Source organism: Centropristis striata, chromosome 7 (genome assembly GCF_030273125.1).
Source record: "Centropristis striata isolate RG_2023a ecotype Rhode Island chromosome 7, C.striata_1.0, whole genome shotgun sequence".
In the NCBI taxonomy this organism is placed as follows: domain Eukaryota; kingdom Metazoa; phylum Chordata; class Actinopteri; order Perciformes; family Serranidae; genus Centropristis; species Centropristis striata.
Window position 1 is genome coordinate 18,902,967 of NC_081523.1, and position 18,445 is coordinate 18,921,411.

Here is an 18,445-nt window from a genome sequence, read left to right on the forward strand (position 1 = left end):
ACAAGTTTGAGTACGCACAGACACTAATCCTTTTCCACCCCTGGTCAGCCCCTCTCTCAGGCCACTGGGTTGTTTGTTCATAGTCTCTCGTCTCTTCTGCTGGTATTCCTCGTCCATCGTTATGGCAGCAACACCTTTTGCCATGGCACCTGTGATCCTGGAGGCCGCACCTGCAATACCCCCTGCAAGGCAAATATAAGCCGTTACAGTTACTTTATTTTTTAATATATCAATTTCTGCCATCCCTCCGTCACTTCATCTTTTGTTCATAAGGCAAAGCAATTTAATCTTTACAGCATTATAGTGGGGCGGCATAGCTAACCTATTGTTCATTTTTTGATAAAAGCACCAAATTTGGTACACATATAGCTTAATATATTTAGAAAAAGACTGGATATTGGGCCATCGCATATTTGCATTCTGATGGCCATGGCCGGCAATTTTCCAAAATGGTGGCTGGCTGTTACAAGCAGATAGAACCTGGGCCGCCTCCAAGCTGCTGTACTTGTTTACAACACCACAAATATTAATTACATAAAAATTCAAGTGAAAATATGTTTTTGGACAATGTAAAACAATAACAAATTAAAGAAATCAAAAAAATATTCATTTTGTGATAAAAGGACCACATTTGGCAGATACAGTTGCAAGAAAAAGTATGTGAACTCTTTGAAATTACCTGGTTTTCTGCAATAATATTTCATAAAATGTGATCTGATCTGCATCTAAGTCCCAAGTATAGACAAACACAACATGCTTAACCTAATACCATGCAAACAATTATATGTCATGTTTTTATAGAACACATCCATTAAACATTTATAGTGATGGTGGAAAAAGTAAGTGAACCCTTGATTTAATAACTGGTCGAACCTCCTTTGGCAGCAATAACCTCAACCAAAGGCTTCTGATAGCTGCTGATCAGACCTGCACAACGTTCAGGAGGAATTTTGAACCATTCTTCCTTACAGAAGTGCTTCAGCTCAGCCATATTCTTAGGATGTCTGGTGTGAACGGCTCTCTTTAGGTCATTCCACAGCATCTCTATTGGATTGAGATCTGGGCTCAGACTGGACCACTCCAAAAGGCAAATTTACTTTTTTGAAGTCGAGGTAGATTTACTTTGATGTTTCGGGTCATTGTGCTGCTTCATCAGCCAACATTAACCTGTAGAATACCTTGATTAAATTGGGAATTCATTTTCCCCTCAATGATAAGTAAGTGGTCCAGGCCCTGAGGCAGCAAAACAGCCAAGCCAAGTCATGATGCTCCCTCCATCATACTTCACTGTTGGGATGATGTTCTCAGATTGGAATGCACAGCCGTTTTAAACCGTTAAATCACACCTATTGCTGGGAGGTGAAAAATTCAGCCTTTGTTTGTGTACTGATGAAACATTTCCCCAGAAGTGTCATGGGGTGTCAGGTTGCTCTTTGGCAAACTTCAGGCATGCAGTGATGTTTCTTTGGAAATCAGCAACTTCCTCCTTGGTGTCCTGCCAGACTCCTTTTTAAACCATACATAGTCAGGGCTTGCAGGGGGGGGTATTATATATTGAGCTATACCGCCCCACTATTACAGACCTTACAGACCATTACAACCTTAATATGCTTATATAATATAAAGCAAGAAAACCCCCAAAAGACACAGGCAAACCTACATACACACACATACATAATAGGCCATCAAAAGCCTGAGAGAACAGAGAAGTTTTCAGTTTACTTTTGAATGTAGACACAGTTGTGAGAGATCTTAAGTCTCTTATTTGTTAGAACAACAAAGCTCTGAATATAGCAGTTGTCTACACAAAGACACCCAACAAAAGGAGGAAAAAAGTGTTTATGTACATTCTGTAAGTACCACAGATATTTAATTCAGGTTTCTCCTACTGCGACCACACACAGATATCATTTTTATATGAGCCCTGTACTCACCTACAGCTCCTCCCACCAGAGCCTTCACCCCAAGAGCCATTCCTTCAACAAACTCCTCAGGCCCCTGGATGGCCCCCTAGAAAACCACAGATAGCAGTTAAACAGGACGAAGACAGGAAGCTCACTCTGTTTTAATAGCTGTATACAGTCTCTGGAGTCCTATATAATATCAGGACAAATAACAAAAAATGTACAATTATAAACATTTTCATTTATTTTCACATTTATTTCTATTTTTTTAATCATACATTTATTTTCTGCATACATGTACTTGTCTTTTTCTGTATATTTATATTTTTTATTTAATGTCTTTTTTTAATCCTTAATGTTTTCTTTATTGTTTTCCTTTTATTTTATTTTATTTTATTTGTCTTTATTTTCCCACATTTATGTTCTTGATACATATTACTACTTGTACCACATTTCTACCTGATAAGGCTCATAGAAGAAGGCTTCCACTCCCTCCGACAGTCCTCTGATCAGTCCAAAGGGATTTCCGAGTACGTCCAGGCCCAGCACCAGCACATACATCTGTTTAATAGCCTGAAATGTGCAAACATAGAGACAGTTAAGCTGAGTTTTAACCAGGCTCCGGCTTTGAGGGATACATTAAACATGAAAACACTTCCATAGATTCTGAGTATATTCTGAGACTATGGCTTTATTATTGTTTATGTGTGTTACCTGCTTGGAGTAATGCCTGATGACCTCCCATTGTAGCTGTTGGGTGGTACAAAACTGGAAGGTCAACTCGAAAAAGGCCAGCCTGAAAATCAGTGACAGAGTCAGCAAAATAGCAGGGACTCCTCCAATTACAAATAACACAAAATAAATAAATGAATGCTTCTGTGTCTGATGACATGCGTTCATACTTGAAGACGACGTCCTGCACATCAGTGAGTGTGGCGCCGATACTCTTCAGCAGCAAGTTAAGTGACTGGACAGGAATGATTTCTTTGTCTCGCTTCTCCTTCAGGCCGTCTTCTCCTCCCGTACTCAGAGAGAAACTCAGGTGTAGCTGCAAATAAAAAAATAAAAAACAAGTCTAAGTGCGGCTGTTTTTCGTGTTAAAGTCACAACAGAAATGTGCTTTGTAGCTGTGCCTTGTGAATAGATGATGCAATTTCATTCAATATATATATTGCATCATTTGCTGTGTTGTTGCAGAGATACAGAAGGCAGTGCTGAATTAAATTAACAATTTGCTGCTTATTATTTGTTATCATATCATGATCACAGCATTAGCTAGATACACAAATACTTTGTACTGTACAAACCTTGATGGGGGAAATGTGGAAGTACTCGTAGAGGCTGATTGGAGTTGTGTCAGCAGCAGAGGCATGGTTTAGTTCTGTCTTTATGTACTCAATGTCCTTCTCAAACAGTTCCACCTAAAGGCAGAAGACAAGCACAATTAAACTGGCACAGAAAACAAAAGTCAGAATGACTCCTCCGTTCCTATGAGGCCAATCTCTTTGCCCCTCCCATCAGGACCAAGCACCGAACCTGGGGCGAGAGCCTTTTCTATCGCCGCCCCCTCCCTCTGGAACTCTCTCCCCAAAGTCATCAGAGACTGCTCACATCCACCCACCTTCAAAAACTCCTAAAAACTCACCTGTTCAGAACTGCTTTTAAAGTGTGAACTTTGTTGTTGATTTTAATTGTTTGTTTTATCTTTATCTGCATTTTAACTGTTTTAACTGTAAAGCGTCTTTGTGTACCCTGAAAAGCGCTCTATAAACAAAATGTATTATTATTATTTATTATCTGACCTCCTGTTCTGAGCTTGAGATGCTGGCATTCTCAGGTGTAAACAGGTCCAGGATGGCGTACAGGAAGCCCAGATCCAGCTTCAGATCCATCTCCTGAATCAACACCTTGAAGTACCTGATGTGGACAGACATTCCATCACAATTTTGAATTGATCAAACACTATCCCCTTTTACACAGATCTCTCTAAACTATTATAGAGAAGAGCCACTGTTACGTGAGGCATTCTGGGAGAAAAACAGGTGCGACATGTAAACCAGCCAGCAAGACAGGATAATGGCACAATATTCTTGCCTTGAACAGATGCTATTTAATCCAGGAATGGGATGCCACAATGGGGCTGAAATTTAAAGCATTTCAAATACAAACGTTTTTCAGGGCAATTGGTTTGAAGAGTGCAACTCAGTATAAAATCAATTTGATGATGAAAAACAGAGCATAAACACAGTACAGTGTATCACAAGACATAAAAACAGTTGAAAGGCACTGGAGGAAAAGTGAGAGAAGATTCAAATGGAAAATAATTACTTGATGCGGGAGATATCAGAGTGTCCTGCTGCTCTGGTAACAATGCTGATATCAGTAAGAGGTTTGGGTTCTGTGAGAAAAATAAAATCATATTACAGACTTAAACAATGCATATAAAAGGCAACTAATTATAAAGTAAACATGACATACAAAGTGTTTGACACTGACAAAGACTGACAGACCTGCGTCCATGGTGATGGATTTTGGTAGTTTTACAGGGTAAAAAACGTAGGGGAAGATGGATCCTGGCAGCTGATTCTGAATCTGTTGAAGGAAAAGATGTATACTTAAAGTGAAAAAAAAAAGGAACAAAGGACTTAAGATGCATTCATGAACAAATGCTAAGAAGGCATCTGGGTGACTTCTAATACTGTAATAAGGACATGGATATATTGATCTTTGCGGATTTTGTCGATATTTGACTCCTTTTCACCTGAATGCGGTGGATTTGGACACGGTATGCTCTCTGCCGGGGCGAGACACTGTACTCCACCTTCACTCCAGGCAGGAAGTGCCTCCTGAGAGGAGCATCACATGGCTGCAGCATCCGCATATCCACGCCATTAGGAGTAAAGGACACCTGGAGGACAGTTATAAACACCATCTGATTGAACAAATTGCCCTGAAACAATTACATTTATTTATTAGCTGCAGCCAACAACTTCCTAAAGTCAGTTTTGCTGGTATAAACCCTTCAGTACATGGGTAATGTAAAAAAATCACTTTTTACTAGTTCAAATCTGGAAAGCTGAACTAACAGCATTTAATCTCTAACCTGGTAGCTGTTTTCCAGGTCGACGATGCCGTTGTCTACGGGTCCAGAGTCAGTGTACTCCTTGTAGCTGTTCTCCAGCATCTCAGCTTCTTTAGTGCTCATAGTCTTCCACCGACTCTTCTTCTTAGGCTTTAATTCCCACACCACATCAGAACTGTGACAGGAAAAGAGAAACAAGAGAGTGTAAAATCATTACAAGTATAAAGCTGTAGAATTGGTGGTCTAATGTCGGTGTTTCTTTTACAATCTCAACAGCATTTCAGAGAACAGAATGTTGACTTGTTATTTTATTTACAAAGCACACACTAGCACAACCTCACTATCTTTACTACAACACATTTAAGTGTATTGAATCGGCTGTGAGCAAATGTCATAACATGAACCTGGCCAAGTTTTGTGCTTTTTATTGCTGGTTATTTACCTTGTGATCCCAATAAAGGAGACCTCCTGGCCAGAGCTGTTGTTGACCAGAGATACGCCCACATTCTGCAGCGACAGGATGATTTCCTGTTCGGCCAGCTGCGCCTTTTCGCTCTCACAGAGCACCTTGTAGATATGCTGCTCCTGGGTGAACAGCACAACGCGCTGGAGACCTTTGAATCAACAGTAAACGCAAAACACAATGACTTAACACACCAAAGGCAAAGTCTTTTTTATCTATTCCCCATTCAGGGATGTCAGAAAATGTGTCCCTAAACCTTGTTGTCTATTTGTTTTTTGAAAGTGTGCTCTACATTGCAACATTCATGTACTGACAAAAACTGGCAAATGTAAAGATTGTGAAGCTCATTCAAAGTAAATAAAAGACTAGAGCAAAATTGAAAAATATTTTTTAGGGTCTGGGCATTTCATTTCAAGCTCCTTGTACTTTACCTTCATAAAAGGAGATCACAAACAGTTTTCCCTCATTGTTCATGTCCTCACGCAGGTCCTAAAAATGCAACAGCAGACAAAATAATACACATACTGTTTTAACAAACATAATTTGTGTTCACAGCTAAAACACAACAAAGTTTAAACTGTGATATCATTATAGGCAAAAGACTATATATAGAAAGAGTCATTCAAATGGATCAACTAGACTCTATTTTGACAGATTTTTCAGTAAAAGCATACATTATAATCTAGCCCATGTAGCAATATCATCCACTGCCACGATCATTCTGGCCTCACCTGAAACAACGCCATCTTATAAAGGGAGACTAAGTAACAGATGGCTTGCAACAAAGTGAATTCAATCCCAATATTAGTATAGTAGAGCCATTGAGGTAGATATTAGGAATGTATTTACTTAATAATTTAAACTACTGTTACTTTTATTAACATTTTTTCATTTGTTTACTTTAGTGCTTGAAAAGCACCTATGTTTAAGATTTGTATGTAAAACCTGAGCATTGTAATGACAATAAAAAGCAAGCAATTCCTGCTATCTGCTTAAAAAGCAAAGTCCAAATCATCTTTGCTTTTGACAAGAAAAAGGTTAAGTTAAAGGCACAATAAGTAGGATTGTCCTAAAAAGAATGTATAGACTCAGACAAAAAGAATGCCCCATCCACATTCATCACTTATGACCCCTAGAAGTGTGTCAGTATCGGCAGAGACCCTGCCCTCGGCTTGATATTTTTAAATGTATTTTCATCTTGTTGCGTGTTGGATGTTTCTCGGCATGGCCTGGCTGACACTGTAATTGATTTAGTCTATGTTGGAAAGTCATGAAGCTTTCTCCTGTCTGGAAACAGAATATGGTGATTATTAGCTAAGTGCACTGAAGATTGCTACACCCCCTGGCTAGTTAGAGCTGAGGACTACGTTACAACTTTGAATTTTGTGTTTACAAACTACAATGTACAAATCCCACTCATTCTGCCTTTAAAGTGTCTGTTGAGTTAACTAATACATTGATAAATACTTTATTACTCCTTGACCATAAACATTATTGTTCCTCAGGTAGAGCACAGTACCTCCTCACTCTTCAGTTTGCCACTGTAAGTACCACACTTCCAGCAAAGCTCTCGGGACCCAGTGGGTTCAGTCCAGGTGTAGTGCACAGCTTTCCCAGCCTCCAGCTCCTCCTGCTCCGTTTCCCTCTGAGAGCTGCACGCACAAGAAACCCACCCAGATACACAGACATACTGTAAATATCAGCAACGTCACAAAAAATCAAGACATAATACTCTACTGATCTGAGATGACAGAAAGCAAATGATGAAAGACGACAGTACAGTAAAACAGAGGACAATATAACAGAGCCCAGCCACCAAGAACCGCCATGACAACCATCCAATCCAAAGTACCTGTCCAACAGAATACACAAACAATTCCCGTCGACAGACAGAAATATGACAGTATGTGACAGCAACACAGAATAGGCCCCAATACCTCCACTGGAGAGATAAGGTTTAAATACGCATGTTCACTCCGATACTGATCTCGATTCGGACGAGACAAAGCAGACGTAAGAAAATTAAAATAAGCCATAATCTACAGATGGAGATGGAAAATAAGAGAAAACTAGTCGAAGCAACAGAACTACTGGAAGAAGCAGGAGGTGCGATTCCACTGGCAGAATCCCATCCAGTCAGCAGCATTCAAAACTAGTGTTTCTACAAGTAAAGATGATTTAACACTTGAGAAGAGATCAAAGGAACATAGTAATAAACAGGGAACTTGGTTTAGATGTCTAACCTGCTCCTTTCACTCACAGTCACATTTAAGATTTTATAAAAAGATAAATTAAAACAGATAGGTGGGTAATTAAGCATGTCCTTTATAAATAAATAATTTGGGAAATAGAGTGACAAAGTGGTTGTCAGTTAATAATCACAGTTCGTTTTGTGATGCACAATAATTACAACGTATCAATCATATTTTTATATAATTTTCAACAAGGCTGATGCTGTATGTACTTCTCACTGGTAATGGTAAGGAGCAGATTACACAGACAAACCAGAATCAGAGCCGTAGCAGTCTTCTTCTACTTATCTTTACCTGTACTCTTGATTTGACCACACTCTGCACTCAATTAAGCCTAAAAAGTTAGACCAATTCATATTCACATGCTGCATCTTTTGAGTGTTTCAGCCATCTTGCCTGCCCCAAAAATCGCTTGAGTATTTGGATCTTTCTTGATGTTTAGAAAGTGGCATCATGCCATACTTAACTCTACCACCTGGTGTCATCCTCCCCCCTCCATCATGCTGCATAAGACAACAGCTATATGTTACCAGCTATCTGAGGCTGTTCTTTTTGTTTCTTTTGTCTTTTTTGAGTTCAGAGTGTGTCAGAAGAGTTTCCCCTTTTCAGATTGTTCTACCTGTCCTCCTCCACTGAGAAGGAGAGGTCAAGTATCTGGTCAGGCACCCACGTGGTTTCTGTCCGGGCGCTGCATGACCCACAACACACAAATATAAATAGCCATCAGAAAAACAAACCCTGTTAGTAATCATGACTTTAACTGTTTAGGGCTGCTGCATCAAAAGAAAAGAGTATTATTGTTCAGCATGTATGCAAAATACATCACAATGAAATGTGAATGTGAATGTTGTGCATGAAAAAATCTGCATTAAAACTTGCTGTTTACAAAGTTCAGTGAACTGATTACAAAGACTTCAGTGACATAAAAAAACAGAATAAAGGAGAAAACCTAAAATGCAAATAAAACACAGGCCAACACAGGAATGAATAGACATGGCACAACTGGAAAAACATCTTAGTTTAAATTTGGAAGATTTTCTGCTTACAATTGTCTGTACAATTCTTCATCTTAAAGCTGGGATGGGCACTTTTTTTCATTGGTGAAAAATCCCATAACCTATATTGCATATTGTAATTAAAGTGATAGTGATAGATTTTGGCCAATCACAGGTCATTTCAGGAAGAAGGTGTTCCTACTAGCTGTTCTACAAAGCAGATGCACATGCATGTTCTTTCAGATAGTAAGAGCCTGATTGAATAGCAGAAAAAAAAAAAAATATATATATATATATATATATATATATATATATATACATTTTATTGAGTAGGATAAACCCCTTGAGAGGAATCCTCTCGTTTTCGAGGGGGTCCTAAAGTACATTACAAAACAAAACACTCAACAATTTACAGACATACAACAACAAAAATCCTGCAGAAAATTTGGTATTTAAGCACTGGTAACACAAAAAAAGGAAAACAAATGTATAAACAGTTGCAAAAAGTAAATAATTGTGCTATAACGGTAGCCAAAGGCACATGACTGTGACTGATTCAGAAGTTGAAATTTATTTAGCTAGGTAGAGCCTTGAATCACAGTTTGCCATCTCAAAGAGCTTTACAAGCCCTAAAGTTTGCAAAGAAATAATGGTACTTCACATAGAATTGTTGCTATATAATGGCTACTTGAAATGAATGACTCGCACAGGTTTCTGTAGGAGACGCACACGTTTTCCCGTGCTCGTCAGGTGGGTTGGGCTTAAGACAAAGAGGGGAGAGCTGCAGGAGGCTGTATTTTCAAACCCTATGTATATTCTATCTAAACCAGCTTTAAGGCAACTGTTAACATAATTCAACTGAAACATGTAGCCTCTTAAAAGCACACTTAAAGAAAACACTTCACACCAAAGAAGCACTAAAATAATATGACATTAAGCTCCTGGAGAGGTTATGTTATGTATGTGGTGCCAATCTTTTCACAGAAAATACTTAAAATACATTAAACTCCTTTCCTCATTCACTGCCTGTCTCCTTCTTCTGTCTTGCCTCCAGTCGGTTCATTTATTAAGCCTCTTCATCTCACTTAAATTTTTCCTTGCTGTGGTAGTTTAAGAACTCAGATCTATAAAACAATAAACGATGGCTTCATCCATCATGTTTAATATCTAACTTCTATGCTTTCCCCTTCCCAGTCTGGATTTATTTTCCAAATACAACCAACCTGGTAAATATTTAGTGCTGACACTAATCAGCATGTTGTAAAACTGTTTATTTATTTTCTTCTAACTGTCCTCCTTTTGTTTTCTCACCTCTGATGGAACTGCAGAGTCTGGTCCTTCGTGTGGTTGATGATGAGGAAAGGGGCTGCGCCGTCGTGATACTCAGAGAATCGGATTGTGGCCGAATGCTCTGACAAGTTCACATCTACAGTGATGCCACCCACCTGCAGGAAAGAAACAAATATTGGAATATAGAATAAGGGCGTCTTAAATGCTCCGAAACCCAATGGGAATACATTTTTAATAGGCATACCCGAACATCAACTATCATAGGTGGGAACAAAGTCTTAATACAGTGCATTGTGTAATAAACATGAAGTTATGACACTGATCTTCGTATCTACTTACAGAGTTGTCCAGATGCAGCAATAGGCAGTTTTCTGGTCGTGTGAAGTCAATAGTCCGAGGAGGCAATAAACAACCTTCTACTTTGATCTTCAGCTGCTTGGTGTCATTTTCAGGCCAGAAGGGAATTGATGACTAAATGTTGGATATAAAACATAAAATAAAAAGTCAATAAAATTGTACTTTAAAGGTTTTATCTGAAAATATCATACTGCAAATCATTCAGTATTTGAAAAACCCACCCTGTACATCTATAATCCTTAACTTGTGTTTCTTAACCCGATATTGAATTTAAAAGTCATCAGCATTTAAAGAATTAATAGACAAAAAACAATACAATTGCACTAGTTGTTAGACACAGTCAAAACTACATATATACTACATAGATATCTTTCGGGTTAATCTGGTGTTCAATTGTTGCTGCCATGATAGTGAATATACTACCAGTCAGAAATTTGCACACACCTTCTCATTCAATGTTTTTTTTTTTTTTATGATTTTCAATACTGTAGATTAATACTGAAGAGATCAAAACTATGAAATAACACATATGGAATGATGGATTAAAAAAATGTTAAACAACTCAGAATATTTTTCATATTTTTTGAAGTTACTGCCTTTTGCTTTGATGACACTTCTGTTATTCTCTCAGTCAGCTTCATGAGCTGCTCACCTGGAATGGTTTTGAGTTAACAGGTGAGCCTTGTCAAAAGTTAATTTGTGCAATCTCTTGCCTTCTTAATGTGAACATCAAAACAAAAGGTGGCTACTTTGAAGAATCTAAATTATAAAACATATTCCAGTTTGTTTAACACTTTTTTGTTTGCACGATAATTCCACATGGGTTCCATTATAGTTCTATTTTTTTTTATTAATCTACAATGGAGAAGATTTAATAAAAATGAAGAAAAAACACTGAATGAGAATGTGTGTATCTAAACTTTTGACTGTTAGTGTATACAAAGTATTTAAGGACAGTGTAATAAAAAAAGCAGCAGTATTAAAAAATGCATGTGCAGGGAAACACAGAAGCAAACAACAACACTGGGTTTGGCGCTGACCTGCTCTGGCTGAGCCTCGGTCCAGTTCTCCTGCCCCTCTTCACATATGAAGACGCTGTGCTTGGTTCTGTTGACCAGCATATAAAATGGCACAAAGGTCACGATGCGGGTCAGACTGAAGCTGCTCGCATCAATCTTCACACCAACCTGCAGTCAGAAAGACGTCACACAAACAGACAAAATGGGCCTTAGTTACAGTAATTTAACATTTCATCCAATACACCTGGCTCTTTAGATAAAGCATGTGTGACAGTAAGTGTGAATGAATATCTGGAAAATCTTACCAAGTAGTCTTTATATCTGCCTTTACATTTGACATCTCCGTAGCTACCAACCGTATCCAGAGAGAAATCATCAGAGAGTTCGCTGTCTGAGATCATGAGACGGACCTGTGGGATGAAAAGAATGGCATCACATCCATATACACTAAGAAATGAAAGCAAGAGGTTATGAATATTTATCTTTGGATCATCTCAATACTCAAGAGTTTACGCAAAGAAATATTAACTTCAAGTTGGCCTCAAAGTCACAGTATTTTTTAACTTACAAACCAAAACTACAGTACTTATTTTCATAATAACATCAGCTAAACTATTTTCTTTCAGTTAATTTTAAAACCTTGTTACCTTATTGTTTTTGAGGAAGTAACGAGGCTTGAAGGAGAAGAGCAGTGGCATGTCGTAGTCCAGCGGGTGTTTACGGTGGATATCATCAGCCTTGTACTGCAGCAGCCTGCCTGTCTTGTTCACCATCCAGTATGGCGAGTGGATAGCAACCTCCGTTTGTCCCAGGTCATATTTAACATGCACTGCTATATCCAACTCAGCCCTCTTCATCTCCGCCCCTTCACTGACGTCTTCGTCATTTTCTCGTAGAGACTGGAACACTATGAAGGTGATCTCTTCCTGGTCACTGTGGAAACTGTGTGACAAGATGGTGTGTTTATCCCAGTGAGAAATGGTATTGCAGAAAGCAACTGTTTTTAGATTTGCCCTTCATATATTACTGTGTTTTAGACGTATTATCTGGGAACTACGACCTTCTTATAAACAGAATTACCCTTTCACAGTAACAAAAGAATACAATAAAAATGGGAAAGTAAAACACCAACAATGACAAAAACTGAAGTCAAACCTGTACTCAGCAGACCAGTCCTGAGCCAAGTAGTTCAGTAGGGAAAGATCAAGACTTGATTGGTTGATGACTGCTGTGTGAAGCTGGGCAGAGTGTCCTGGGTCCAGAGTGGCCTCAGGGGCAGAGACTCCACTGTCCTGCAAAAAGAAAACCCAGAGGATAAAGAAAAAGAAAACATGGATGCTCTGAAAAGATTTAGGCTGTGTCTTGCATTAAATATGTTGCTGTTCAGTAGCCAATTCTCAAATATCAGCATCCTAACAAGGCAAAGAAGGTCCCTATTGTAAACATCTTACTATGAAATATCCTCTGTGATAAAAAACCTTTGCTAAAAATGTAGTATTTTAATCTCTGCAATTACATATGTAGAGTATACTTGCATTAATTCCAATAGACCATAGACTGTACATGCTGTAAAAAAGTGCTCTGAAGCATGCTAACCCATATGGTCATTTTCAATCATTAATAGTTCACCTGAGAGCTTCATACCTTTAGTGTGTAGGAGATGGGGTAAGGCAGTAAGTTGCGTAGCACGATGGAAGGCCACAGGTGAAGCACAAATGGCACATCAAAGTTCTCTCCAGCACCTCCAGTGTGTTTGAATGTCACAGCATCTTTTACTGGCACCATGTTCACCATCATTACACCACCCTGATCTCCACTGCGACGACAGGTCTGCTGGAGGCCAGTCTCAGGCTGCTGGTTGCAAACGTCTTCGTAGCTAAAGCCCTCTGAGCACTCAAACTGCTCACCCTGATCATCAGTGTTGTCTCCTGTTATTGGCTTAAGGCTCAGCTCAGACCTGAAGGGGGCAGTAGAAAGCAGATGTGGGTGATGGAGAGTGAACTGTGTTGGTGAGCGTGTGATTAAGAGAGACAGACGACAAGAGAGACAAAAAAAGAGACTGTAGCAAGATGCGAGTGTAGATGTGCAGGCTTGTTCATGTGTTCTCCCTCACCTATACGAGTCCAGAGGCACACAGAACTCTTCAGCAGGGAGAGCTGTACCCAGACATGTTGATCCCTCAAAAACTTTGAGTGGGATTGAGAAGTGATTGATGATCTGCATGAAAGGAGAGAGAAACAATCAAGATCAGATGCAAGGCACAAATGATGTTTTATGGTATGTGTTGTTAAAAGTATGCACACTTATTAACATTTATTATTTAAATATAAGATAAACATAGTTAAAATAAAAGTAATGAATATGAGATAAGAAGATAATCAGTGTTGTACCTGGAAAGGAGAGCGAATCTTGACGTACTTGCTGCCTTCAACAGAGTAAATCTGACAGACCAGGAAACGAGTGACTCCCGAGTCTTTGTGCATCACACTGTACAAGCCTCTGCCCACTTTGATCAGGGGGATCACACTGGCTGAAGTGTGGCCCATTGGAGCTAGAGAAGGCAGAGAAAACAAGAGCAGTTTATATGCGCTTGAATGTTTAATTTCAAATTTTCTTATATCAGATGGTTTGATGTCTAAAAGCATCAAGAAATACTTGAGGGAGAGGGGGATTGATGACAACATTTGGTTTTTCAAATATATATTAACAACAACATCAATTGGGCCTTATATAAAAAAGTATATCTCCTTTTACAATTCACATTTTGTTTTTTATCTTCATTATAAAAGCAAGTAGACTGCCCAGTCCGAACACTGTTGACATCAGTGTTCCCTAGATCTAAAAGAATATTGATTTGAGAGAAATAAAGCAGCTGTGACTCAGTTGGTAGAGCCACTGACCTTTAGATCAGTGGCTTGATCCCTGACCATGGAAGCCTACATGTCGAAGTATCTTTGGGCAAGATATGCAACCCCAAATCTCTCTGCTGCGTTCATCGGTGTGTGAATGAATTCCTGAAGGTGGCACCGTTTAGGGTAGCCTCTGCTACCAGTATGAATGGGTGAATGAGCGCCATCTGTCGTGCAAATCGCTTTGAGTGGTTGCAAAGACTAAAAAAACGATATACAAGTGCAGTCCACTTACCAAATAAAACACAAACTGAGTATACTGTACATCTAATAATCAACTTTTGCAGGTGCATACACAGCATCATTGTGTATACAGGTTTACTTACTCGGCTCCATGTAATAGTCCTTCCCGCTCAAGGAAATCATAGCTGAGAACTGGTCGGAGTCTGTTGTGGGGGAATAGTCCATACCGATGGTTTCCCCATCCTGCAGCTCCACTTTGCCATTGCTGCTTTGCTGGCCGATGGGACAAAACATCTGACTATGGCGGATGGACACTGGCAGGCCCAGCCGGTTTTTCAGTACAAACGGAGCTTCATCCTTCTGGAAGGAGTCAGCTGCCTGTTTGGCAGCCTCTGCAAATGCCTGGGGAAAGGCAACAAAACAAACACTGAAGATGACCACCTTTCCTTAGACTTCCTGTTATAATGATTACAGCCCTTATCTTACCGTGCCCAGGTGACTCAGCATGGCCAGCCCACACTTGGAGAGGGTGATGTTGAGCTGGTCTTTACTGCTGATGACGATGACCGTCTTATAGTCTGGGACATTGTAATCCACTTCATCTGACAAACCTGTGTACTTCACTGGCTTCTTCTTCATCTGGTAATGGGACAGTGGAAAGTCAGAATCACTGTGTGCATGTGTGGGGATATATTCCGTGTGCGTGTGTTTCTTTTTATGAATACCTTCAGTTCCAGTCTCCATGATCTGAACCCATCTCTTGTCTCATCTTCCAAGGGCTCCAGCAGCGGTTCCCACACTCCCATCACCTCATTGAAATAATGAACCTAAAAGTAAAACACAATACAAAACACAAGTAAACGCCAATAATCTTAAAAGACACATCGGTTATTGACAGAACAAGCTGAACATTTTTTTAAATATTGCAGATTAGCATCAATAGGTCGTGTCGGATGACGATTACAGTTTCAGATTTCTTTTAAATCAGACCTCCCAATTCCGACTTTTTTACTTTCTAAGAACTATTACTGACACCATACAAAAACATTTGTCATGGAAATTTTAATTCAGTTGTATGTTCATAATAAAATATTAACTATTTAATAAATTCCATTTTCTCCAGAACTGTACCAAGTCACAGGACCTTCTCTCATTTAAACAAATCTCAACATATTTACTGGAAAAAACTTACTGGTAAAATCCAACTGAAAATGAACAGAAGTATATTCCACCTTATCCGACATATTTTACCTTTCCAAACAAAACAGTCACAACAAATCTACATAACAACACACTAATGTCATTTACATCAGAAGTTTTATCCACGATGTGTGCAATGTGCATGTTGTTTGAGTTCTGGCTGTGACATTACGGTCTATGCTGCTGTATGCGTGATGTCAGCCCACCATGCGGCTCATGGCAAAAATCCCGATATACGAGACTGATTGGCTGGTCACTGTTCATGGCTGATCAGCTGACAAGTGATACTGTATATAATCCTAAAGAATATTGTATATTCCTTATATTTGAGTGGAACAAACAATATCCAAAACACAGAAAATAACTGTGTAAGTCTTACATTGTTCTTGGGCGATATCACAATTTTACAATTAAGATATGTTCCTCAGATAAAGTTTAGGAATAAATATAGTGCTTGTGTGCGTTACCTCCAGGTTGAGTTCACTGTGTAAGTTAATGAGGGTAGACCAGTTTTTGACATCTCCATGGAAGGAGGACTTGGCCAGAAGCATGGGGATAGTTCGGTGTCCCACTCCAGCCTCCAGAGTCAGACAGATGGATTTGATGACCACCTGCAGAGATGGACAGCCAGTGAAATGACACAACCTGGTATTATGCAGCAAACTTTTATGATAAAATACCACTGCAAAAAATATCAAGGGTGACATACTAATATGACCAAAGTTAATGCATAATAACTTGAAAAAAAATCATAATGGACCATATTATAGCATGCAATCAACCATACAGTTGTATCCGTTGAGTCACAATGCTGCCACATACCTGTAATGATTCGCCCTGTGGTATCAGTGGGACCAGTGACTTTGTGTCTTCATCCCCCTCCTCTTCTAGGAACCACATTTTAAGCTCCTTCCAGCCCCGTTTCTCCCACAGGTCCACAGGAACAGGACTATCCAGTTCCTCGGGGGTCTCTGCTGTGGGAGTCAGTGCAGACTGGATGGTCATCACTGTGTTGATGATGATTGGAGACACCTGGGCAGAGAATCAGATTGAAGAAACGTACAGCCTTACAGTACTTAAAAAAACACAAAAAAACAATTTATATATTCAAACCTTTATGTCAATGTTTCTATCATAAAGATAAATACTTTTCTTGCGTAATTTCCATTGTCAGCAGCTTATACAAATCCAGTTGAGTAAGGGTGAAATGTGTTCTAAAACTGTAATAATTATTAGAAAATATGCTACTTTGAAGGGCTCCACGCTTCTCATGGTCAATACTGACCAGTGAAAACACTACTACATGAAAGAGACATTTAAAGGGTGCAATGATCATAATTTTTTGTACATGTACATGAAAACTGGACATACTGGCTGACTTTATGTTTTTTTAATAAATAGATGCATCCAAGAGTCTTAAGTTCACATTAGGTGCCATTAATTTGCTAACAGTAAGGCATTTATTTTCAGTGATGTCTACATTAAACATCCTTGAAAACCTTTTTAACATTTGTATCTGTAAGAAAAAGCATTTCATAGATTACATTCCTGAATTCTGAACATGTAATAATAATAATAATAATAAAGTTACTACCTTCAAAGTAAGAGCATTGATGGAGACCTCCATAGCCTGAGGGGACGTTGGGGACTGAGTACTCTGGAAGAACACCTGACACGGCTGCAACACTGTGGTCACATTGTTTCTCCTCTTCTCTCTCAAGAAAGGACATGCGACTACCTACAAGAACAACCATAATCAAAACAGATCTTTTTATAGAAGGTACTTTTGCATGCAAAATAATCTCTTATTTTTTGTAATTATCTGCTTTTTCAGGATTACATTAAAATGACAACACAAACCTTGAGGTCCTTGATGACAGCAGTCATCTGTGATCCCTCTGCATCACTTTTCATCACTAGTTCACACTGCGTGGTCATCACCAGGGCTGGGGCGTCAGCACGCGTCAGATCAGCCACAAACACAATCTCCGGGTTACGCACCAATACATTCATCTCCGTCTTTGTCACAACAGCTGGAGCTACAGCTGAGAGCGGCAAAGAGTAGCAGAGGAAAACATCAGGTCATAAAGCAACAGGGTATAAATCATTCCAGATTAATTCAGCCCACCTCTACTCACATTTATAATTTACAGGAAATTACTCATTATTTTACCACAGAAACAAACAACTCACTGGACTCTTTCGATGTGACAGATGAGTTAATATTCTTTTTCTCTCCCGCTCCAGTACTGCTTTTGGGTTGTGGCACTTGAGCAAAACCCTGCTGGGTGGCCTTGAGAAAGATATTTGCCACTGTAAGAAGGAACTCCATGCTGGCACACAGGTACACATCCTGCACCACTGTGTCCAACGTGGTTCCATCACGGCCCTGACGGTAGTTCACCTCCACCATCATGTTCTGTTCTGCACCAGGACGCATCGCCATCATCCTGGAGAAGCACAGGAACAGAGAAACAAAACATTAAATGTATTTTGCCCTATATTCTATTGTTAGACAAGATAATTGTGTGTCACAGGCTAGGACAGGTGATCCTTTTTTTAAATTTGAATTCTGCCTTTACCAGTTTTCTAAATCTGCCAGTTTGTCAGTAACACCAGACACGCACTGTATGAAAACAACATCTGAAGGAGAATGAATGAGTCAACCTAAACAGTTTAATCGTCACTCAAGGAGCAATTCAAGGCGAGCAAGCATGCAAACTGAAATGCACAAAAACAATACATTTATACACATAATGAAAGAAGAGAGACACATGTGCTAGAAAGTAGT

General features: G+C 39.3%; 1 protein-coding gene across 1 annotated transcript in view; it reads right to left on the reverse strand.

Annotated features, from left to right (window-relative positions):
- vps13a (vacuolar protein sorting 13 homolog A) overlaps nt 1-18,445 on the reverse strand; it is a 40,249-nt gene that overhangs the window by 5,984 nt on the left and 15,820 nt on the right. Inside the window, exons 38-69 of the mRNA XM_059336649.1 lie at nt 17,848-18,104; nt 17,515-17,699; nt 17,249-17,392; nt 16,477-16,686; nt 16,122-16,265; nt 15,180-15,281; nt 14,941-15,093; nt 14,598-14,856; nt 13,753-13,913; nt 13,476-13,579; nt 13,007-13,319; nt 12,518-12,654; nt 12,010-12,304; nt 11,668-11,772; nt 11,384-11,530; nt 10,326-10,457; nt 10,008-10,141; nt 8,321-8,389; nt 6,969-7,101; nt 5,881-5,938; nt 5,429-5,600; nt 5,008-5,161; nt 4,666-4,812; nt 4,415-4,496; nt 4,233-4,302; nt 3,707-3,821; nt 3,212-3,325; nt 2,807-2,952; nt 2,619-2,700; nt 2,364-2,477; nt 1,935-2,010; nt 19-182 (exon numbers count right to left, since the gene is read on the reverse strand). Of these exons, the coding sequence (XP_059192632.1) occupies nt 19-182; nt 1,935-2,010; nt 2,364-2,477; nt 2,619-2,700; nt 2,807-2,952; nt 3,212-3,325; nt 3,707-3,821; nt 4,233-4,302; nt 4,415-4,496; nt 4,666-4,812; nt 5,008-5,161; nt 5,429-5,600; nt 5,881-5,938; nt 6,969-7,101; nt 8,321-8,389; nt 10,008-10,141; nt 10,326-10,457; nt 11,384-11,530; nt 11,668-11,772; nt 12,010-12,304; nt 12,518-12,654; nt 13,007-13,319; nt 13,476-13,579; nt 13,753-13,913; nt 14,598-14,856; nt 14,941-15,093; nt 15,180-15,281; nt 16,122-16,265; nt 16,477-16,686; nt 17,249-17,392; nt 17,515-17,699; nt 17,848-18,104 (4,678 nt within the window). The remainder of the gene's footprint in view (nt 1-18; nt 183-1,934; nt 2,011-2,363; nt 2,478-2,618; nt 2,701-2,806; nt 2,953-3,211; nt 3,326-3,706; nt 3,822-4,232; nt 4,303-4,414; nt 4,497-4,665; nt 4,813-5,007; nt 5,162-5,428; nt 5,601-5,880; nt 5,939-6,968; nt 7,102-8,320; nt 8,390-10,007; nt 10,142-10,325; nt 10,458-11,383; nt 11,531-11,667; nt 11,773-12,009; nt 12,305-12,517; nt 12,655-13,006; nt 13,320-13,475; nt 13,580-13,752; nt 13,914-14,597; nt 14,857-14,940; nt 15,094-15,179; nt 15,282-16,121; nt 16,266-16,476; nt 16,687-17,248; nt 17,393-17,514; nt 17,700-17,847; nt 18,105-18,445) is intronic.